Source organism: Oncorhynchus mykiss, chromosome 18 (assembly GCF_013265735.2).
Source record: "Oncorhynchus mykiss isolate Arlee chromosome 18, USDA_OmykA_1.1, whole genome shotgun sequence".
NCBI lineage: Eukaryota > Metazoa > Chordata > Actinopteri > Salmoniformes > Salmonidae > Oncorhynchus > Oncorhynchus mykiss.
In genome coordinates this window covers 35164019-35187807 of record NC_048582.1, presented here as the reverse complement: position 1 = coordinate 35187807, position 23789 = coordinate 35164019, and the positions used below count along the sequence as shown (strand labels likewise).

Sequence of the window (23789 nt, the reverse complement as noted above, 5' to 3'; positions counted from 1 at the left end):
TCGACCTTCACCTCTCCCGAGTCCGTACGGGAGTTGCAGCGATGAGACAAGACTGTAACTACCAATTGGAAACCACGAAAATGTGTAGAAAAAGGGGTAAAAAAAATGAAAAGTGGAGAACATGGTCATTGTGGATGTTGTTTCAAAGCCTAACACAACAAAATGGACAGTGCTTTAAAAGGTGATGATTAATTCAAAACACCATATGCATATTAGAGATTATGTATAAGCATTGGCCTATGCATGAGCCCAAGCTGAAAAAAATCCCTGAATTACAATAATGATTTCTCAGTTATACAAAACATAGCCTACTGAATATTGCACATGGCAGAAAAACATTTAAAAAATACTGATTTAAGATATGTTTGGTAAATAATTGGTCTATCCTAAATTAAACAAATGTAGCCTACAATTATATTGAATTTGTATTAGATTTTGAGTAGCCTAATAATAGTAATAGTAATTATATTAATAATTAATAGGCTGCAACATTGCCTTTAGCTACCGAATGCCTCTATTTGCTACTCCAGTGCATACAGTTTTTCTCTTTCCCCTGTTCATTCCTATTTGATAATGGGGCATTCTAAATCGAAACTAATTGTATTTATTAGTAAAGACTAGATGAAATTGAGTCGAGCCTGATGGGCGAAAATATGATCACTTGATGAAGGTACAGCTTGCAGCCTGAGGGAAGGAACAGAACGCAAGCTTTTTTTGCGACTTTCTCAAATGATCAATAGCCTATAGTCGCATCATGCAGCCCATATCTTTTGATTTCTAAGGCATCTATGATTTGTATCATTCACAACTAAAGCCAAATAACTCTAAATCTAGCATATAGGGCTTGTTTCAAATGATCACTTTTACACTCAACGTAGCCACTTCATATGTGCTCACTCTCGCTCCAGAATGGGAAAAATATCCTTTCTATTTTATTCAGCTAAGTTCAATTCTATTATTCTTACTATAACATTATGTTATGGAATTTATAAGCATATCTTGTCTGCTAAACGAACAGGCCTACAGCCTATGGCATGGTGCATAGCCAGATAACATGCAGTAGGCCAACTCACATTCTGTTATTCTGAAATACGTTTTCTCAATATCATAATGTTACTTTAGTCCTGCCTAAAATAAATAATGGCTTCATTGTGATGGTGTACAGTTGAAGTCGGACGTTTACATACACCTTAGCCAAATACATTTAAACCCAGTTTTTCACAATTCCTGACATTTAATCCTAGTCAAAATTCCCTGTCTTAGGTCAGTTAGGATCACTACTGTAGAATTATTTATTTCAACTTTTGTTTTTTTCATCACATTCCCGGTGGGTCAGAAGTTTACATACACTCAATATTTGGTAGCATTGCCTTTCAATTGCTTAACTTGGGTCAAACTTTTCGGGTAGCCTTCCACAAGCTTCCTACAATACGTTGGGTGAATTTTGGCACATTCCTCCTGACAGAGCTGGTGTAACTGAGTCAGGTTTGTAGGCCTCCAGCATCTTCACAAGGTCCTTTGCTGCTGTTCTGGGATTGATTTGCACTTTTCGCACAAGTACGTTCAACTCAAGGAGACAGAATACGTCTCCTTCCTGAGCGTTATGACGGCTGCTTAGTCCCATGGTGTTTATATTTGCATATTATTGTTTGTACAGATGAACGTGGTACCTTCAGGCATTTGGTAATTGCTCCCAAGGATGAACCAGACTTGTGGAGGTCTACAATGTTTTTTCTGAGGTCTTGGCTGATTTCATTAGATTTTCCCATGATGTCAAGCAAAGAGGCACTGAGTTTGAAGGTAGGCCTTAAAGTACTTCCATAGGTACACCTCCAATTGACTCAAATGATGTCAATGAGCCTATCAGAAGCTTCTTAAACCATGACATAATTTTCTGGAATTTTCCAAGCTGTTTAAAGGCACAGTCAACTTAGTGTATGTAAACGTTTGACCCACTGGAATTGTGATATAGGGAATTATAAGTGAAATAATATGTATGTAAACAATTGTTGGAAAAATGACTTGTGTCATGCACAAAGTAGATGTCCTAACCGACTTGCCAAAATCAAAACGAGCTTTAATGACTCTTACCTCAGTGCATATAAACTTCCGACTTCAACTGTATATTCAATTGATTTAATATACTTTTTAAATGTAGTTCTAAAGGCGCGCGCATGGGCATCAGCGGCTTGTATGTGTGGAGCACTGGCGATGCCAAACTTGTGTTAAATAACAATTATCGTGAGACTGGCAGATTTTTGCATGATAATAACCGGCTAACAAATTTTAATGACCACTGCAGCTGGATTCTGGATTCACCTGTTCATTTTGGTCATTTAGCTGAAACTCTCATCACACCGGTTCATAAGACTTCTGATACCAATACAGGGTAAAGGGGGCCACAAAATTGTGAAATGCTATAAAAACTGGAATTGAAAATTATTTTGTGTTTTGAAAATACTAATTAAAGCTCCTGAAGTATCTTGTTACAGAGTAATTCAAAACATTTTGAATACATATTTTAAACTACAGTCGCTAGTGAAAGTCTACACACCGCACATGAAAATATACTATGGTAAAAATGGTACATATAGTATTACTATATGTATATAGTATTCAATGTCGTGTTTTTGCTGACGTTACTGGAGTATTCATGTAGTATTTTCATGCAAAAACACCACAGTGAATACTGTATTTACTATTTATTGTAGTGTTTTTGTCGACCAGACTGTAGTAGGCTTTTTACATGATTGTAGTATTCTGTAGTAATTACTGTAGTGTTTTTGAGGACAATTGCAGTATTTACTATGGTGTTTTTGTTTGATCACCTTTGACATAGACGTGGGTGGTTTCTCTTTGAGGAAACCCACTGAACAAATACTAAAAGAGCAAATTTTCCATAACCTGTAGGTAGGTAGCACTGGAGTCTGAATGGATAGTTCAGAGCTTCTGTTCTTTTCTATAACCTGTAGGGAACACAATATATAGTATATACTTGGCATGTAGGTTTATCACTCATGGGTAGCACAAATTGAGATATGTGGGATTGGAATGTGTGGGGTATATGTACATGAAATACTGTAGTAATACTATGGTAAAAAAAAGAGTGTTTTTGGAGACATTACTGTAATATTTACTATAGTATTTTACAGTATCACACAAAAATCTATAAGTATAAGTATACATGATAGAGGGATACTACAGCGTGTAGTATAGTATTCTACAGTATACTATGAAATTCATGGTAAATACTACACTTGCGCAAAGGAAACTACAGTGTGGAGTATAGTATTCTACAGTATACTAGAGTTTACTACAGGGGCGGCAGGGTAGCCTAGTGGTTAGAGCGTTGGACTAGTAACCGGAAGGTTGCAAGTTCAAACCCCCCAGCTGACAAGGTACAGATCTGACGTTCTGCCCCTGAACAGGCAGTTTAACCTAGGCAGTCATTGAAAATAAGAATTTGTTCTTTTAACTGACTTGCCTAGTTAAATAAATGTAAAGTATATATATACTTATTTTCCACCATAATTTGCAAATAAATTCATTAAAAATCCTACAATGTGATTTTTCTGGATTTTTTTTCTCTAATTTTGTCTGTCGTAGTTGAAGTGTACCTATGATGAAAATTACAGGCCTCTCTCATCTTTTTAAGTGGGAGAACTTGTACAATTGGTGGCTGACTAAATACTTTTTTGCCCCACATATATATATATATATTAGATCGTAAACTGGAGTATTTTGTCAAGCCCCCGTATATCCTCTAGTTCCAATATATCCATGACATTCGTGATTTCCTTAAGTGCATGAGGGTAATAGTTTGTAGTGTGATTTCCTTTATGGTCCATAGAGGTATTTCAAACCGTATTATAATCTCCCACCATAATAATAGTCTTGTATTGCCCATGGGATAAATATATTTCGTCCCCCCAGTCTTTTTTCCACCAAACTTCATCCGTTTCCTAAATAACAATATATATTATATTCCTTCCCTTTTAGCTAGGTAAATGCTGATAGTCTTTTCTTATTATTTGCTAAGCCATTACAATTATAACTGGCTATACTTATTTCACCATTTACCATAATGAGGATACACAAATGCATTTATCATAATACTGTATATGTTTGTAAACTCACCATTAAAAAGTACCATAGTGATTTAGTATCCATATAGTTGTACCATGATTTTTGCATTGCTACTAAGTGAAACCTCTAATTGTTCCCCACTATTCCACCTGCTAAAACCCCTCCCCATCACAACTGGGTTGTCATCCCAGTGACCGGCAGACCACCCCGTCCACCCGGATCCCAGGGCCCCTGAGAGACTGGGACCCATCCTTCGAAAAGAGCACACAGTGCTGCACGCAGTGCCACCCACAGAACAGAAGTAGAGCAATCGCCAAAAGCATTTACATAACCCACACCTCGATTTGCTTTATATATACAGTTGAAGTCGGAAGTTTACATACACTTAGGTTGGAGTCACTAAAACTAGTTTTTCAACCACTCCACACATTTCTTGTTAACAAACTTTAGTTTTGGCAAGTCGGTTAGGACATCTACTTTGTGCATGACACACGTAATCTTTCCAACAATTGTTTACAGACAGATTATTTCAATTATAATTCACTGTATTACAATTCCAGTGGCTCAGATGTTTACATACACTAAGTTGATTGTGCCTTTAAACAGCTTGGAAAATTCAAGAAAATGATGTCATGGCTTTAGAAGATTCTGATAGGCTAATTGACATAATTTGAGTCAGTTGGAGGTGTACATGTGGATTTATTTCAAGGCCTACCTTCGAACTCAGTGCCTCTTTGCTTGACATCATGGGAAAATCAAGAGTAGGCAACAACACGTCTGCCACACTGACCGTCAACACGGGGACCCCTCAGGTGTGTGTGCTTAGTCCCCTCCTGTACTCCCTGTTAACCCATCACTGCGTGGCCAAGCACAACTCCAACACCATCATTAAGTTTGCCTATGACACAACAGTGGTAGGCTTGATCACTGACTACGATGAAACAGCCTATGGGGAGGAGGTGTGAGACCTAGCAGTGTGGTGCCAGAACAACAACCTCTCCCTCAACGTGAGCAAGACAAAGGAGCTAATCGTGGACTACAGGAAACGAAGGGCTGAGCACGCCCCTATTCACATCGATGTGGCTGTAGTGGAGCAGGTCGAGAACTTCTGAGAAGTTCCTCAGTGTCCACATCACTAAGGACCTATCATGGTTCAAACACACCAACACAGTCATGAAGAGGGCACTATATCGCCTCTTCCCCCTTTAGGAGGCTGAAAAGATTTGGCATGGGGCTTCAAATCCTCAAAGTTCTACAGCTGCACCATTAAGAGCATCTTGACTAGCTGCATCACCGCTTGGTATAGCAACTGCTCGGCATCTGACCGCAAGGCGCTACAGATGGTAGTGCGTACGTCCTAGTACATCCCTGGGGCCAAGCTCCCTGCCATCCAGGACCTTGATACCAGGCGGTGTCAGAGGAAGGCCTTCAAAATTGTCAAGAACTCCTGCCACCCAAGTCAAAGACTGTTCTCTCTACTATCGCAAACCATGCGGTACCGGAGCGCCAAGTTTTGGACTAAAAGGCTCCTCAACAGCTTCTACCTCCAAGCCATAAGACTGCTGAACAGTTCATCAAATGGCTACCCTGACTATTTACTTTGACTTTACCCTTTCTTTAGTTTTTTTTGCACTGACTCTCTTGCACTGGTTTTATTCAAACTCTAACCACACATACTACACTGACACTCTTTACATGTGCTGCTGCTACTATGTATCCTGATTGCCTAGTAACATTTACCACTACTTACATGCACATATTACCTCAACTACCTTGTACCCTTGTCTTACTTTTTAACTCTGCATTGTTGGCATTGTTGGGAAAGGGCTTGTAAAGTAATCATTTCGCGGTAAAGTCTACACCTGTTGTAGATTTGATTTGAACCCTATTCCCGATTAGAGGGGGTCAGGGTTTAAGGTTCCTGTGCCAGAACATATGGAGAGACGGTGCCCCTAGCAGTGAAGCCGGGGCGGCACGGTTCTGGATTATCATTCTGCATGACTGAGATTGTTTCTGTGCGAACAGAGGCAAAAAAACGTCCCTATGGCAAGAGGAGAAAAAGGGTTCACAAGAAGATGGCTAATGGCAGTTCGACTTCCTAAACCAAGTCATAGAGACCGGAGGGTGTGCAGACATAATGACAGCTGCCCCTGGCTGGGAACCCAAAAAGGCACTGGGGGGAGAGCCTGAGGGAGGAGAGAGACTCTGGGGAAAAATGTGTCTCCTCCTTTTCTCGAGTCAGCAAGGACGTGAAGTGGGATGCAGCACAGAGAATAGTCATAACCTAATGTCCTCGTGCCTCCCCAGTGTTGCAAAACGTGTAGTGCGGAGGGACGTTAAAACCCGAAGAGAGAGGATAGGGCAGGGAGCAGTCTGCTTTGCGCATTATCTTCCACTGCCGTAAGGACTGCACCCTAGATCCCCTAAGGCCAGCCGGGTGGCAGGGACGACATGCATTGATCAACAGGCTGCCATGAGGCCCGGGTTTGTGGGGCAGGCAGAAGTTAATGTCTTCGCCTTCTGGTTTACTAATTTCACACTTCTGCCTTATGTCGTGACAGTGGGCTCAAAGAGGAGGTCTAACTTTTCTTTGTCTGTTCAGCTGGATAGGCTTAACCAAAGGGCCCTTTCGCCTACTACTGCTAAGGTAATGGTATGACCACAGCTTTGGATAGCAGTGCGGGAGACACGGAGGGTGAGGTCTGATATTACAGATCTCTTCCCAATCTGAATGCAGCCATCTCCCCACCTCCTCCAATAGTTCAGTCAGGTAAGCCATCAAAAAAAAGGTCTCGTTGAGCTCTTCTGACAGACTGGGCTGAGGCTTTGTATGGTTTCTGGAAAATGGAGGCAGTAAAGCGATCCATCTTATCAGGAAGTGAGGTGTCGGTAGTGATACCTATAAGGCGTGAGGGGTAGCGGTGGTTAGCCAGAGATGGTGCCACTTTAAAGCTGATTCAAGGAGATTCCGGCAATCGCAGTGGCCATACAGCATTTATGGTGATGCATCCTCCGCAGAAATCAGGGCATTCGTACTTCTTGCGCTTCACAGAGGAGTGTCATTTGGTCTGCACAACTTAAAGCGCACCACTCATAGTGATTTAGGGCTAATCGATATAGCCAGTCAGCTATTAGAGCAGCTGGTTAAACAAAAAGACAATACCTCTTCTGAGATGTTGGAGTCGGTTTCTCGGTGCTTGACATAGGAGTTCAGCCAAGATAGCATGAAATAAAAGGCAACACTGTTTTCCCACCTGCATCTCCACTTCGACCGTAAATATATATATATTTTGCTTTACGGGCTTGCTCGCGACTGCCTCCACTTCTTGTGGAAAGATTCCCCTTCCATTCCCATTACCTCCCTGATCTCTTTCAATGAGATGTTTATATTTACAAACTTGCTCTGATAGCCTTTTGTCAAAGTTCTCCATGTTTGTTGTCAAGGAAGTGAGTTTGTGTTTATACAGGACGTACCTCCAGCATCTACCGTCAACTGATCATGTCAATGCAGAGCTATACGGTGCCCTCCGCATTGTGAGAAAATTTGGGATGCACATGGCATCGACATACAGAGCTTGATTTGGCATCAGGAGGCTCAGCAACTGCGTCACATTGCGCCAGTCGGCTTTTAAGATGGCCTGGATTCCTCCATGTTGTGCATGTCTAAGCTTATGCGCTTAGCCAGCACTTTTTCAGTAAGGGGCTTATCCCACAAGTGCTTAGCTTACCATAGGCAAGCTGCAACTGCAGGTAGCAGTTGCTTTACTGGGTCTGCACTAGTGGAAAGTCTCCTCCCATCGTAAAGATTCCATTCTCGGTTTCTGTTCCCCAGGGGATCCGGCTACTCGATCTGTTCGCGGCTCGCCTACAGACATCAAAGAACCCAAACTCCAGTGGAGGAATGGCGTCTTCTCTGTCTTCGAGGCTGTCCCATCTAAAGGACTGAGAGGGTGGGACCTGGTCGACCTCCATGTCAGGTGCCGCCTCAAGGAGACTGGCAAGGTTAATCTTGCCATCATCCTTATTGACCCCTAGTTTGCCTTCCCCGAGAGGGGATCGTCGGACTGATAGAGGGAGGAATTGAGGCTATCCATGATCTCGTCCCAGCTGGTCATGGGGGGGAGGCAGGGCTACAGCTCCCGCTAGTGGCTCAGAGGCGAACCAGGCTACCGAGAGAGAGGCCCGTTTTACCTCAGTTAGTGACATGCAGCACTTGTAGGACTCAGTCCTTGAGTGCAACCTTGGCATGTTTCCCTCCCAAGCACATGATGCACAGAAGGGGATAATCCTTCCTAGCAATTGTAGAACCGAAAGCACAATAACGTGGTAATTCATGTCCTGAGCTAATCTCGTTTTGGGTAGGGGTAGCGGTAGCCAGTGTGAAGAAAAAAGCCTTGCGGCTGAGGGCTAGCAGTGATTAGCACAGTAGAGAATGCTATAGAAATGAGGCTGAAACGTGTTAGCTAGCTAGCAATGAATGACGTGGTGCACATATTTGACTCGTTTCAGGAAACTAGGCATGTTTTGCAGGTCACCACTTCACAAGAGAGCCCCCATTTGAACGTAAACGTTTTTTTAAAATGCGTTTTTTTCATATTTTGTAAAGAAATGCCATCTGGAACATGTGAACCTGCATGTGCCTTAACAGATGTGTATGCCATCTGCAAATACAAATAAGATGTGTTAAATTACGAGCCTGGTTGGTTTAGCTACAGAAAGATAGCAACCTTCCCGCTAGCCATGATTGGCTGAGATAATGAGTGGGCTTGACATGCTGAGAGACGACAATGAGTTCAGATTGGTCTGCATAATATACCACGCTTCTGTCTATATGAGCTGGTCAGTATGTGTAGGTAATCTTGTCTATCATAGCTAAGGTAAGATAGTCTAGCTAGCTACATTTTCAGATATTACACATTTCTAATTTTGACAGTCGTTTTCATTTCAAAGTGTAGTGTTAGCTAGCTAGCTAACGTTAGCTAACTGGCTCGCTCACGTTACGTGTATGATCTTATTATTCGTATCTGAGCCATTTGCTTTGCTAGTTATAGCTTAATTTTAGCTAGCTAACATTGAACCTGGTTGCAGATTCATGCAGGGTAATAACATCATGAGTTAGGATTATGGTTCCTTGTTTAGCTAGCTAGCTATGTCTTAACAAAAAGACTCCACTATGCAAGTAATTATTTCAATAGATTGTCACTGTGACAACTCTTGATAGGCGTAGTTGGTAAATTTGTTCTAGCTATCTACTCCAATTTATAGCACTCTCGTCAGAGTGTGCCAGAGCGCAGAATAACTGACGAATTTACGAACACTCAACACCTGTTGAATATGGCCGGTGTTAGTAAACGTTGGCAAAAAAGCGCAAATTGTTGCCAGCAGCACAGTTGCAGTCACCAACACTCTGGATAACATAAAAACAGCCTAACCAGCTCTGCTAGTGTGAGTAAAATGATCAGTGAACAGTTCTCTCATGTTAGCCAGTCAGCTTGAGTGCTTGACTGTTGTTGTTAGGACAGAACTCGGATCAACCCTTAAAGAGATGGGTGGTGCTAAAGCTTAAGAGGGTATGAACGATACTGAATGGGTGTAGACAAAGAGGTCTCCAGTAGGTAACCAAAACATTCAAAGTCCATTTTCTCAAAAGTGAAGTAAGTTTATCAAGTTTCAAAGCAGAATTACTCAAATGCAGTGTATGTATGATATCCCATTTTTTAGCTCTGTGTGTCTGCTTTTATCCAATGTAAAAAACACAATTTCAAAAGTATCTACATTTGACCGAATCAAGGCGGTCGGTCACATATACACATGTGTGACGTAGTACACAATTTCTGGGGACCACTTTTGCTCGTATGCACTACTTTCAGAATTTCTGGCAAAAAAAATATACAAAACTACCAGATAATCTCTTTAACATTGACAATATGGTCAGAGTAGCTACATTATCCATATTGATAAGGTTGTCATTGTCAAAAACTGTTTTTTTGTCATCTTTTGGTTGAAAAGGTAAATGGTCAGTGGAGAAACGTCACAACTCGGGTAACATTTTCTCTGAGTTTCCCACTTGGATGGTCATTCATTTCCCACTGAGAACTAGGAGTTTCCGCTAACTCCGATAGCATGTGAACGCGGCATAACTCTGAGGTGTGAAGACATGCACCATCAAGACATTTTTTATTTATTTAATTAAGAACATCTTCTATAATTTTATTTCACTTTGAAAATGTGAAGTAGGTTGTGTATCTGTAGGGAAAAAAATCTAATTGTATCCTTTTTTAATGCAGCAAAATGTGAAGACTACAAGGCACATTGATAGGGTAATTATGTTCTCCAGGTACATCACCCAATTTAATTATATTACTCTGTCTGCAAACCAGAATTTGTAAGATCCTGGTCGAATGAAACAGACGGAGGCCCAGCTAAATGGTCAAAAAGGTTTATTCACGGAACGTTCTGAAGTCAAGAATACAAATCAATTCATTTTATACTGACTTCTCACACCCACACATACACACAAACATATGCACACACATACACAAACATACGCACACACATGTCCTGCTACGCACACACTGTCTATCTCACTTCCCAGCCGACAGAGATCGTGACTTTGTCCTTGAGACGTACTCCCCGTTCTCTCCCAAATCTCTAGTCAGGTCCGCATCAAGCTCAGACAGTCTGTGTTTAAAATACCATAAAGGCATATTGTTTTACCCTAATTCTGACTAGGACTACACATTTATCGATTATGATTTTATACAACCTAATCAATTCCATACAATTATATGTTTCAGGGCAGAATATTCTAATCATTCAATTAACAGACAATCCTCACCTATCACACATGTAACAGAAACACTGCCTTTCTCTGTGTGTTTATATCACAGGGGTCTTTTTTCTCACCTGGATTCTCAACCAATACCGACTGGTTCCCTTGGAGTTTATTGATCAGGTAGTGATGGGCTATGGTGGCCTACGAGGGGCAGTAGCCTATGGCCTGGTGGTCTCGCTGGATGAGAAAAAGTACAAGGAGAAGAACATGATGATCAGCACCACCCTCCTAGTGGTGTACTTCACTGTCATGCTGCAGGTAAAATAGCTCATTTAAATGTCAAACTTCAGTCCATAAATATTTCACTATTTGTTGTTTTCTTTCCATGTAATATGTCTTCACTTGAACAGACTGGTATATTCTAATTTGTCGCCGGTTTACTATATTTTCTTATTTGTTGCAGGGAATAACCATGAAACCACTGGTCAACTGGCTAAAAGTGAAGAGAGCTGCAGTGACAGAACGCACACTAGCTGAAAAAATACAGAATAGGGTAACTATTTAGTCGGAAGTCTTTGTTGTTCATCAACCCAAAAGAATCAGACAACAAACCTTACATCTCTCTAATAAATACCCAAAGTAAAGTGTTTACTTTTTGTAAACTGTACTACACCACCTTTTTATACACAAGGGGATGTCCTCGGGACAAGTCAATCACAGGTCTGTCAAATGAACGACAAGGTATATTAAGAGGAGAACACACAAATAAATTAGTAGCAGAGCAAGATTCATGCAGACTATTAAAGCACATTCGTGATGAAAAACTCTTTGTGAGAGAGAGCACACATGGTATAATATTCTTCTAGTATAATAACACACTGGTGGTAATTGGCATGTGAATGCACACTGCTTCTGAATTAAATAGCTCCCTCTTAAGAACAGCCAGCCCAGAAGGTCTCTAGGGAAGTGGTGACACAACATACAAACAAACATTTATATGACAAAGAAAATTGTACTAATCTGCCCACTAAGGCAACCCCAAATCATTTGCATGGATACCAGATCATTTGCCAGGGCAGACTACACAGAAAAACCTCAAATCTACCGGGACACAAACTAACTCAACAGTAAGAATAGCACGCGCTCCAAAAACTCTGAAAAATAAAAACATAATTATAACCCTGGCTCATTTACACAATAGCAGTATCAAACATTTTATATTTTAGTAGCCCTTTCCTGCAGTCAAATGACCTAGTCGCCTCATGGGTGGAATGTGATTTAATATTTTTCATAATTTCATTAATAAACATTTTTGTAATATTGCAGTCTTTTGTGATGTATATTATCAAGTTTAATATTGGGATGTAAACTCAAAATTGAAAACATTTAAACTTTTTTTAAGCCCATAACCATGTGTATGAAGTGTATACTTTGGTTTCAAAGTAATTTGTTTTAGAAACACTCTGTGACCCTGATTTAGCCCACTGCAGTAAAAGGTGAAATAAACAACATCATTAAATAGACTTGATTCACATTAATGTTAAAAGTGAATACCATTCAAATGAATGAGCTATACCTGTCTCCCAGCTCATACACTCACTACCGTCTTCCAAGCCACTTCTCCAAATTAGGAAAAATTAGGGAATGTGAAATGTGAGTGGGTTGTCTCACTTTCTCTACCGTCTCTGCTGGCACAACCCACAGCCCACGGGTATGTTTTTCCCTAGATAAAACAGTCACAAAGTCAAAATTGTATATATTGTGACGATAGCGGACCCACTCCTTAGCTAGCTGACAAACTAGAAGAACGAGGAGACTGTAGCTGAAGTTGAACCGGTGAACCAGATATTTAATGTCCTCAAAATACAGACTAAAAGAGGGTTAAAAGGGTTGCCCAAAACAAATGCATCTGGCTGTCAAATAACTCAAAGGAGATGTTATTGTGTCCCATTCAGCTTCTCAGACACCCTCATCCCCCAAAACTAGTGGCCTATCAGCTTTCTGAACTAGGAGCAACTCCTCCCCCATACTTTCCCCATGAGCCCCCCCCCCCACATGACCTTTGGTATTTTCGGCATTTGGTATTTTATGATGGCGCTAGAGCAGTGTTACTCACAATTTTTTGTAAGGGGGCCACTTTGGGTTGAGACAATCATTCAGAGGGCCGCACAGATCTTTAATTTGTTGTACTTTTTCTACCAATATGATCAATTATCAATTGAGAACAAATTCAGAGCAATAGAGCACATGCAATTGATTTGATGTACAGCACGTCACAAATACAGTGGTTCTTCCTTTAAAAGTCTTGAGCTTATGTCATTACTGTTAGTGGTAGATGGTGGCATTCTGTTATTGCACAACACTATCACAAGGGGAAGTTAGAAGGCTGATCTATCGGTAGTCTAAACTGTGGCACAAATTGATAATCTTTTTTGTAAATTAATGGACGTGTTTTCAGTCTGAGAGTCTCTCTTCTCTGGCACTAGAGTCCTGCATCAGGTAACAACAACAAACTGTCGTTGGCCCTGGAGTTAAGAGAGATCTTGGGAAAATAAATGGGGGATTTACACTTAACATATGTGACCTGACAATTTTCGATAAAATAGACATGGTGAGCTTTTGGTTTCTCTCCCACTAAAAACAGAAATAAATCATTATAAATATCAAACTGGCTTTATTTACTAATAAGTAAGAATGTCTCACCCCATGTTCAAGAATGACCTTTTTCCCTTTATTCAGATTACAACAGCTCACTTTCGGTTATTTGAAAACAAAATCATCTCCAAAATATCAAGCCATAGAAAGTTGATTGCAATTTCAGTTTAAACCACCAGAAAAGACAGAACAAATAATACAACAAATATTGTGGTTAAACTCAAATATACTAATTGATCAAAAAAAATTATCAATCGGAACCTTTATCAAGTGGAAGGGGGAAAAAGTAAGTCATTTTTCTGTCGACCCTGCATTAAAGACCAAAATTGTTTAAAGAAAATTGTGATAAATATATAATACCAGTTTAATTTAAGGACCAAAATATTGACAACTGTGCCATATAGATTGCAAAATAGTTAAAGGAATGTTCAATGTACTGATTCCATGGCACATGGTTAATGAATTGACACGCAATGTTCCGTTTATTATAACCTACTGCAGGCCTAAAACCTATGGGTTTAACCTTCTGAATTAATGATCATATTGAAGATAGAAGCCGCCTCTTAATGAGTTCCGAGAGTTATCGGTTATCCAACAATTATTGTTATTATTATTAACCGTAATTATATAAAGCCCCTTAGATATTCTGTTTTTTTTTTATTTACAGTAGTGATGGACACCTGGAGTCATTTTGTTTTTCACAAGCGTAGCAGGCTGTGAATTCTGCAAACAACGTTTCCAGGATGGGCTATTAGCAGAACAATAGACTCTTCAACCTTTATGAAAGGATAGTCTAATAGCTCGTCTACTGTAGGCGTGAGAAAAAAAATCCCCCCAATTTACAATGTATTAAGTACTCTGTTTAACATCCCTAACCCCAAACCTCATGCAACCGCAAAATGTCGGATCAAGCATATATACTGTACAGTATTTATGCTTTTGTAATAAAATAATGATAAAAATACTCTTTCAAAATGTAGATGTTTATTTCAACTATCAGCAGGACAATAGGGAATAAATATCACTGAATGACAGAGCATGGGAACTGGTCTTGATAAATCAATCAGATTTTTATTTGGAACTGTTAGGATTATTTTGCTCTTCACTTGCAGTCACTTAGTAGCTTAGGCCTACTCCCGACCGGTCACGTTGTACAGCATCATATTTTCCAAACTGAAACCCTTAATTAAATCGCTTTAGCCGTGATGGTAAAATGAATCAAGGCTCACTTTATTATTTAGTTTTATAACTAAAATGCTTGACTGTATTTAATGACATGGATGACGTGTATGCTGTGTGATGACATGCACAAATTCATGAGCGATTGATTGATGTACTGTATATTTAAGTAGGCCTTTATGCCAATAAGTAAGTTACGCTAAAACAGCTACACTAACAAATTGCATTGTAATTCCCTTGGAATAGAAACATGTTGTACAGTGCCATATGTTCCTAACAGAAACCTTTATCAGTTACAGTAAGAAATGCATTTTTTTTCTTGGAATAGAAATATGTTGTACAGGGCCATATTTTCCTGAAGGAAACCCTTAGCCTATTCTTGGAATAGAAAAACTATAATATTCATCAAATGAATTAAGCTTAATTTCTAAAAATCTATCCCGTATAGTCTGTTCTATTCAAGGCTCCTTTTTATTTATATATTTTTAAAACTTTTTACCCCATTTTTCTCCCCAATTGGTAGTTAGTCTTATCTCATCGCTGCAACTGCTGTATCGACTCGGGAGAGGTGAAGGTCGAGAGCAATGTGTCCTCCGAAACAAGACCCAACCCGCACTGCTTCTTGACACAATGCCCGCTTAACCCGGAAGCCAGCCACACCAATGTGTAGGAAGAAACACATTGGAGAAGAAACAACCGGTGACCATGTTAACGTGCATGCTCCCGGCCCACCACAGGAGTCGCTAGAGCACGATGGGACAAGCACATCCCTGCCGGCCAAGCCCTCCCCTAACCCAGACGACGCTGGGCCAATTGTCTCCCGGTTGTGGCCGGCTGCGACAGAGCCTGGACTCGAACCAGGATCTCTAGTGGCACAGCTAGCAACTGCTATGCAGTGCCTGCGCCACTCGGGAGGCAAAGCTCCCTTTGACTCATAGGCCTACAGCTCCATGTCACTTCAATAATTAGCTTCTCAAAGATTCCCTCTTGTGGGCAAACTAGCACTAAATACTATTAATGGCAACAATAGCTGACACTTACACCTGAAGTCGGAAGTTTACATACATTTAGGTTGGAGTCATTAAAATTAGTTTTTCAACCACTCCACAAATTATTGTAAACAAACTATAGTTTTGGCAAGTCGGTTAGGACATTTACTTTGTGCATGACACAAGTCATTTTTTCAACAATTGTTTACAGACAGATTATTTCTCTTATAATTCACTGTATCACAGTTCCAGTGGGTCAGAAGTTTACATACACTTATGTTGACTGTGCCTTTAAACAGCTTGGAAAATTCCAGAAAATTATGTCATGGCTTTAGAAGATTCTGATAGGCTAATGGACATAATTTGAGTCAGTTGGAGGAGTACATGTGGATGTATTTCAAGGCCTACCTTCAAACTCAGTGCCTCTTTGCTTGACATCATGGGAAAATCAAGAGTAGGCAACAACACGTCTGCCACACTGACTGTCAACACAGGGACCCCTCAGGTGTGTGTGCTTAGTCCCTCAGAAATTTTGTTTAGACCTCCCAAAGTCTGGTTCATCCTTGGGAGCAATTTCCAAATGCCTGATGGTACCACATTCATCTGTACAAACAATAGTACGCAAGTATAAACACCATGGAACCACGCAGCCGTCATACCACTCAGGAAGGAGATGAGTTTTGTCTCCTAGGGATGAACATACTTTTGTGCAAAAAGTGCAAATAAATCCCAGAACAACAGCAAAGGACCTTGTGAAGATGCTGGAGGAAACAGGTGCAAAAGTATCTATATCCACAGTAAAACAAGTCCTATATCGATATAACCTGAAAGGCCGCTCAGCAAGGAAGAAGCCACTGCTCCAAAACCACCATAAAAAAGCTAGACTACAGTTTGCAACTGCACATGGGGACAAATATCCTACTTTTTGGAGAAATGTCCTCTGGTCTGATGAAACAAAAATAGAACTGTTTGGCCATAATTGTGTTTGGAGGAAAATGGGGGAGGCTTACAAGCCGAAGAACACCATCCCAACTGTGAAGTACGGGGGTGGCAGCATCATGTTTTGGGGGTGCTTTGCTGTAGGAGGGACTGGTGCACTTCACAAAATAGATGGCATCATGAGGTGGGAAAATTATGTGGATATATTGAAGCAACATCTCAAGACATCAGTCAGGAAGTTAAAGCTTGGTCACAAATGGGTCTTCCAAATGGATAATGACCCCAAGCATACTTCCAAAGTTGTGGCAAAATGGCTTAAGGACAACAAAGTCAAGGTATTGAAGTGGCCATCACAAAGTTCTGACCTCAATCCCACAGAAAATGTGTGGGCAGAACTGAAAAAGCATGTGCGAGCAAGGAGGCCTATAATCCTGACTCAGTTACACCAGCTCTGTCAGGAGGAATGGGCCAAAATTCACCAAACTTATTGTGGGAATCTTGTGGAAGGCTACCCGAAACGTTTGACCCAAGTTAAATAATTTAATGGCAATGCTACCAAATACTAATTGAGTGTGTGTAAACTTCTGACCCACTGGGAATGTGATGAAAGGAATAAAAGCTGAAATAAATCACTCAACTATTATTCTGACATTTCACATTCTTAAAATAAAGTGGTGATCCTAAATGACCTAAGACAGGTTACTTGGATTAAATGTCAAGAATTGTGAAAAACTGAGTTTAAATGTAGTGTATGTAAACATCTGACTTCAACTGTAAATAAGAATTTTGCGGCAGCACGCAAGTATGGCACAACTTTTAAAGGAAGAACCACTGTTTATACATACACACACCAAATAGGCTACATCACATGTATAAGACCCATATTAAGGGTTTACTCAGTAGTTGGACGAGCGAAAATGTCCCTTTTTGACTAAATTTATTCAAAATGTATAGTCTGTTGCTATCCTTGTGAGGAAATCTAGGTGTGCATTGGTCAGTCTGTTTCTTTGTTTTTGATTCACAATGTTCATTGTTGAAAATGTTTTATATGAAAAAGTGCTGACAAAAAAAATATTTTTTTGCACACACTGCTCCAGAAGTGGATACCATGGGTCTGTCACAAGGCTCCAAAAATGGGTAACACCTGATCTTAGATCATTTACCAACACAGTAGTTGTGTTTTGTGAGTCCACCAGATCAGAGGCAGTAGGGATGACAATGTGTTATATTGATAGGTGCCATAATTCTGTCCTGCTTGAGCATTCTAAATGCAACGAGTACTTTTGTGTGTCAGGGAAAATGTAAAAAGAGTAAAAAGTACATTATTTTCTTTAGGAATGTAGCGGAGTAAAAGTAAAAGTTGTCAAAAACATAAATAGTAAAGTAAAGTAAAGATACCCAACAAAAACTACTTAAGTACGGTGGGGGTATGGAAGATTAAGGGTGTTTATCAAGGGCTGAGTGTTGCTAAACCCCTCTTTTGTAAAACATCAACCAGCTCATCTAACAGTGTTGAAAATGGTCAACCTAAATATAACCTTGACAAAATAAATCCTTTTTATTTTTTCAGACCTTTGACCACATTCTTGTCGCCATAGAGGATATTTCTGGACAAATAGGACATAATTACATGAGGGACAAGTATGTGGACACTAACATCATATTATCAATTTCAATACGTTATTATCATATTATGACTATTATTTAAATGTATTTATTACATACCATACATTCAAAGATTAAATTTAACACTAAATTGTTTTGTTTTTACTCTCTTCTCGTATCCTTCTAAGGTGGAATAACTTTGAGGAGAGGTGGTTGTACTGGCTCTTGATGACGCCCTCTGCCAAGAAGTCTTGTGACCACATATTCAACATCTTCCACAGACTCAACCTCAAGGATGCCATGAGCTATGTGAAAGAGGTAAGAGTGACTTACAAGGTTGGAGAAAGCCCTGACAACTTAATACTACTGTAATTACGACATTACACAATAGATTAACCAGCAGGATCACTGATTTACATTAACATGACAAAAAATATACTATTTTTGTTTATTTTTTATGGCAGATGTTACAGCAGGTGCAGAAAAATGCTTGAGTTACTAAAACTGTTAAGAGCTAGTAACACAAGCATTTCACTGCTACCATCTGCTAATCTGTGTACGTGACCAATAAACTTTGATTTGATGAAGTATTTTTATCCCATCATCATAGGGTGAACGCAGAGGCTCATTGGCGTTCATTCGGAAAGAAACCAAGATTGATGTGGATTTCTATAAGAAGTTTGGTGCCAACTTCTCAGAGATGATGCCTTACATCATGACAGAAAATATGGGATCGGATCATGTTCCAGTCTCCTCCATCTTGTAAGCAACATTGCCTGACAGTCCGCATCTCAATGGCAAACTATTCCATAGGGCTCAGATCAAAAGTAATGCACTATAGGGAATAGGGTGCCATTTGGGACGCAGACTTCTGCATGCATCACTAACATGGGAAGGCGGAAATGTTTTTGGTATCTCAGATTGTTCTGGCAGTTATCACTTAGAAACTTCGTTGAACGGAAGGACATCTGACATGGCCAACAAAAACAGGTTTAGGTTGAAGTAACCTTGGACAGCCCTGGGGCAAAGTACAGGCACAAATGGTGAAACTGACATTGCATGCAGCTTACTTACCCATTTTGCACGTTTAAGTCAATCCCTCCTCAGAGCAACCTGCTAGAGCGTGGTTTCCCTTGTCGTATTGTTTCAATACGGAAGGTAGATATCTGTATTAGTCTAGCAAGAGTGATACAGAACTGAGCATATGATCTGTCACAGCGGCATCACCTTAGGAAAACACAAGCATGGTGTGTTCCAATGGTCCCATAGTCAACATCCCATATTTGGCACCAATGTAGCGAACGGCGGGACAGGGAGGCCAAGCCGGATAGCTGGGGTGGGAAACAAACACCCTACGCAAGGCGCCCAATGGTGTCTATAGTTATAGCTAGCCGAACAGGTGAAAAGTGCCTGATGTGTCTAACAGTCTGGGAGACAGTCTGCTTGGTGAAGAGAGCAAACACACCCTTGCAGTTGCGAGTCGTCAGTGTAATAAAATCCCTATATTATGATGGAAATGATGTTGCAGGACAGTTTTATGGAAAACTAGTTACCAACCCGAGGAGATTCTATATGAGCCTAGTGGATCCTTGATTGAACCTTTTAGGATGTGCTCCACACCCACATGAAAAAGACTATAGTATACCATAGTATTCACTGTAGTGTTTTTGCTGACTTTACTGTAGTTTTTCCTGTAGTGTTGCGTACATGACTGTAGTATTTAAAGTTTACTATAGTATAAATACTCTAGTAAAAAAAAATATATACTATAGCAATGAATAATGTTTTTGCAGACTGTAGTATACTACATAATTTACTGTTGTGTTTTTGCGGACATTACTGTAGTATTTACTATAGTGTTTTTTTTAAAATTATATTTTACATAGCAGTGGGGGCTTTCTCCTTGAGGAAAACTACTGGATTGAACTGCTCTTTTCATAACCTGTAGGGAACACAATATATGGTCTATACTTGGCATGTTGGTTTCTCACTTAGGAGTGGCACAAATTGGGATATGGAGAGGGAAATTGGCAAGGTAAATGCAAATAAATACTGTAGCATATACTATAGTAATTACTGCAGTGTTGTGCAGATTATAGTATTTTTGCAAACATTACTGTAGAATTTACAGTGCATGAGGAAAGTATTAAGACCCCTCAACTTTTTCCACATTTTGTTGCATTACAGCCTTACACAAAACTTGATCAAATAATCCCCCCCCCCCCTCATCAATCTACACACAATACCCAATTATGACAAAGCAAAAACAGGTTTTTAGAAACCAATCAGAATCCATGCTTCAAGATTGTTTTGATCACGCGAACTAGGATATGTTCCGGGTAGCCTCGGAGATTGACATTGATGTATACACGGACACGGTGGCTGAGCTCATCAGGAAGAGTATAGGCGATGTTGTTCCCAATGTGACTATTAAAATCTACCTAAACCAGAAACCGTGGATAGATGGCCGAATTCCCGCTAAACTAAAAGCGCAAACCACCTCCACTTCACTGATCCTCAACACAGGGGCCCCACAAGGGTGCGTGCTCATCCCCCTCCTGTACTCCCTGTTCACCCATGACTGCGTGGCCACACACGTCTCCAACTCAATCATCAAGTTTGCAGATGACACAACCATAGTAGGCTGGATTACCAACAATGGCGAGATAGCCTATAGGGAGGAGGTGAGGGCCCTGGCGGAGTGGTGCCACAAAAATTACATCACCCTTAACGTCAACAAAACAAAGGAGCTGATAGTGGACTTCAGGAAAAAGCAGAGGGAGCACGCCCCTATCCACATTGACGGGACCACAGTGAAGGTCGAAAGCTTCAAGTTCCTCGGTGTACGCATCACTGATTATCTGAAATGGTCCACCCACACAGACAGTGTGGTGAAGATAGCTTAAATAGTGAAAATTTATGAATTTATTTATTTAACCTTTATTTAACCAGGAAGGGCTCATTGAGATTTAAAATCTCTTTTTCAAGAGCGTCCTGGCCAAGATAGGCAGCACCAAGTCATTACAAAAATTACAGACAAACAACGTGAAAAATGACAAGTAATCTAGTAAAAACCATAGAATTCACAAAAGTGTAACAAAATCAAAAACAGCAAATTAAAAACATTGACCGGTCAGGGAATCAGTCTCAAGATCATTCATCAGTGATTTAAAAATACCAATCGGGACAAGTTCTTCCAGTTTAAAAGTATTTTGTAAGGCGTTCCAAGACGATGGCGCAGAGTACATAAAAGCCCTTTCACCAAATTCAGTTCGGACGTTTGGAACAGTTAGCAGGATAAAGTCCAGCGAACGAAGAGAGTACCCACCACATTTCTGAACAATAAAAATGCACAAATAAAAAGATAGTAAACTCAAAATGGCTTTGTAAACTAGAGAACTAGTGACTAGAGAAGGCCAGCCAACCCTGGTATACAAAGTGCAGTGGTGCATAAGGGTTTTGGAGTTTAAAATAAATCTCAAAGTGCCATGGTAAAGGTTGTCAATTGATCTCAAACACTGAGCGGAAGCATTCATATATAAAATATCCCCATAGTCTCGTCTATGAATGCACTGTATAACAGACACTTGAGAACAAACTTCCTTTACATTTTTGAGGGGGGGGGGGGGGGACGGGACTATTTGTTGTTCCTTGTAGTGTATCAAAGTTATTCAGTGCGCTTGTAAGGGCTAATAGCATTAAGGCCAAATAAAATGTTTAATTAAATAATTGTTTTATATATTTCTTTGATACTTCAAGGGGTCTTACAATTCCAAATCAAGTAGCAAAATGATCCTAGGTACAGTGCCTTGCGAAAGATTAAGATCATTTTGCACGCCCAATTTTTTAGTTTTTGATTTGTTAAAAGAGTTTGAAATATCCAATAAATTTCGTTCCACTTCAAGATTGTGTCCCACTTGTTGTTGATTCTTCACAAAAAATACAGTTTTATATCTTTATGTTTGAAGCCTGAAATGTGGCAAAAGGTCGCAAAGTTCAAGGGTGCCGAATACTTTCGCAAGGCACTGTATATACTGTATTTTAGTCAATGCAACTCCGATATTGCTCATCCAATAAATAAATACAAAAATATATACAGTGCCTTGCGAAAGTATTCGGCCCCCTTGAACTTTGCGACCTTTTGCCACATATCAGGCTTCAAACATAAAGATATAAAACTGTATTTTTTTGTGAAGAATCAACAACAAGTGGGACACAATCATGAAGTGGAATGACATTTATTGGATATTTCAAACTTTTTTAACATTTCAAAAACTGAAAAATTGGGCGTGCAAAATTATTCAGCCCCTTTACTTTCAGTGCAGCAAACTCTCTCCAGAAGTTCAGTGAGGATCTCTGAATGATCCAATGTTGACCTAAATGACTAATGATGATAAATACAATCCACCTGTGTGTAATCAAGTCTCCGTATAAATGCACCTGCACTGTGATAGTCTCAGAGGTCCGTTAAAAGCGCAGAGAGCATCATGAAGAACAAGGAACACACCAGGCAGGTCCGAGATTCTGTTGTGAAGAAGTTTAAAGCTGGATTTGGATACAAAAAGATTTCCCAAGCTTTAAACATCCCAAGGAGCACTGTGCAAGCTATAATATTGAAATGGAAGGAGTATCAGACCACTGCAAATCTACCAAGACCTGGCCGTCCCTCTAAACTTTCAGCTCATACAAGGAGAAGACTGATCAGAGATGCAGCCAAGAGGCCCATGATCACTCTGGATGAACTGCAGAGATCTACAGCTGAGGTGGGAGACTCTGTCCATAGGACAACAATCAGTCGTATATTGCACAAATCTGGCCTTTATGGAAGAGTGGCAAGAAGAAAGCCATTTCTTAAAGATATCCATAAAAAGTGTTGTTTAAAGTTTGCCACAAGCCACCTGGGAGACACACCAAACATGTGGAAGAAGGTGCTCTGGTCAGATGAAACCAAAATTGAACTTTTTGGCAACAATGCAAAATGTTATGTTTGGCGTAAAAGCAACACAGCTGAACACACCATCCCCACTGTAAAACATGGTGGTGGCAGCATCATGGTTTGGGCCTGCTTTTCTTCAGCAGGGACAGGGAAGATGGTTAGAATTGATGGGAAGATGGATGGAGCCAAATACAGGACCATTCTGGAAGAAAACCTGTTGGAGTCTGCAAAAGACCTGAGACTGGGACGGAGATTTGTCTTCCAACAAGACAATGATCCAAAACATAAAGCAAAATCTACAATGGAATGGTTCAAAAATAAACATATCCAGGTGTTAGAATGGCCAAGTCAAAGTCCAGACCTGAATCCAATCGAGAATCTGTGGAAAGAACTGAAAACTGCTGTTCACAAATGCTCTCCATCCAACCTCACTGAGCTCGAGCTGTTTTGCAAGGAGGAATGGGAAGAAATGTCAGTCTCTCGATGTGCAAAACTGATAGAGACATACCCCAAGCGACTTACAGCTGTAATCGCAGCAAAAGGTGGCGCTACAAAGTATTAACTTAAGGAGGCTGAATAATTTTGCACGCCCAATTTTTCAGTTTTTGATTTGTTAAAAAAGTTT

At 40.2% G+C, this 23789-nt stretch overlaps 1 protein-coding gene across 1 annotated transcript in view; it reads left to right on the top strand.

The window, feature by feature from the left end:
* The window catches only part of LOC110496081 (sodium/hydrogen exchanger 3-like), a 52634-nt gene that overhangs the window by 16177 nt on the left and 12668 nt on the right, over nt 1–23789 (top strand). Inside the window, exons 7-11 of the mRNA XM_036951039.1 lie at nt 10977–11179; nt 11325–11414; nt 18194–18264; nt 18417–18546; nt 18839–18990. Coding sequence (XP_036806934.1) covers nt 10977–11179; nt 11325–11414; nt 18194–18264; nt 18417–18546; nt 18839–18990 — 646 coding nt within the window. The remainder of the gene's footprint in view (nt 1–10976; nt 11180–11324; nt 11415–18193; nt 18265–18416; nt 18547–18838; nt 18991–23789) is intronic.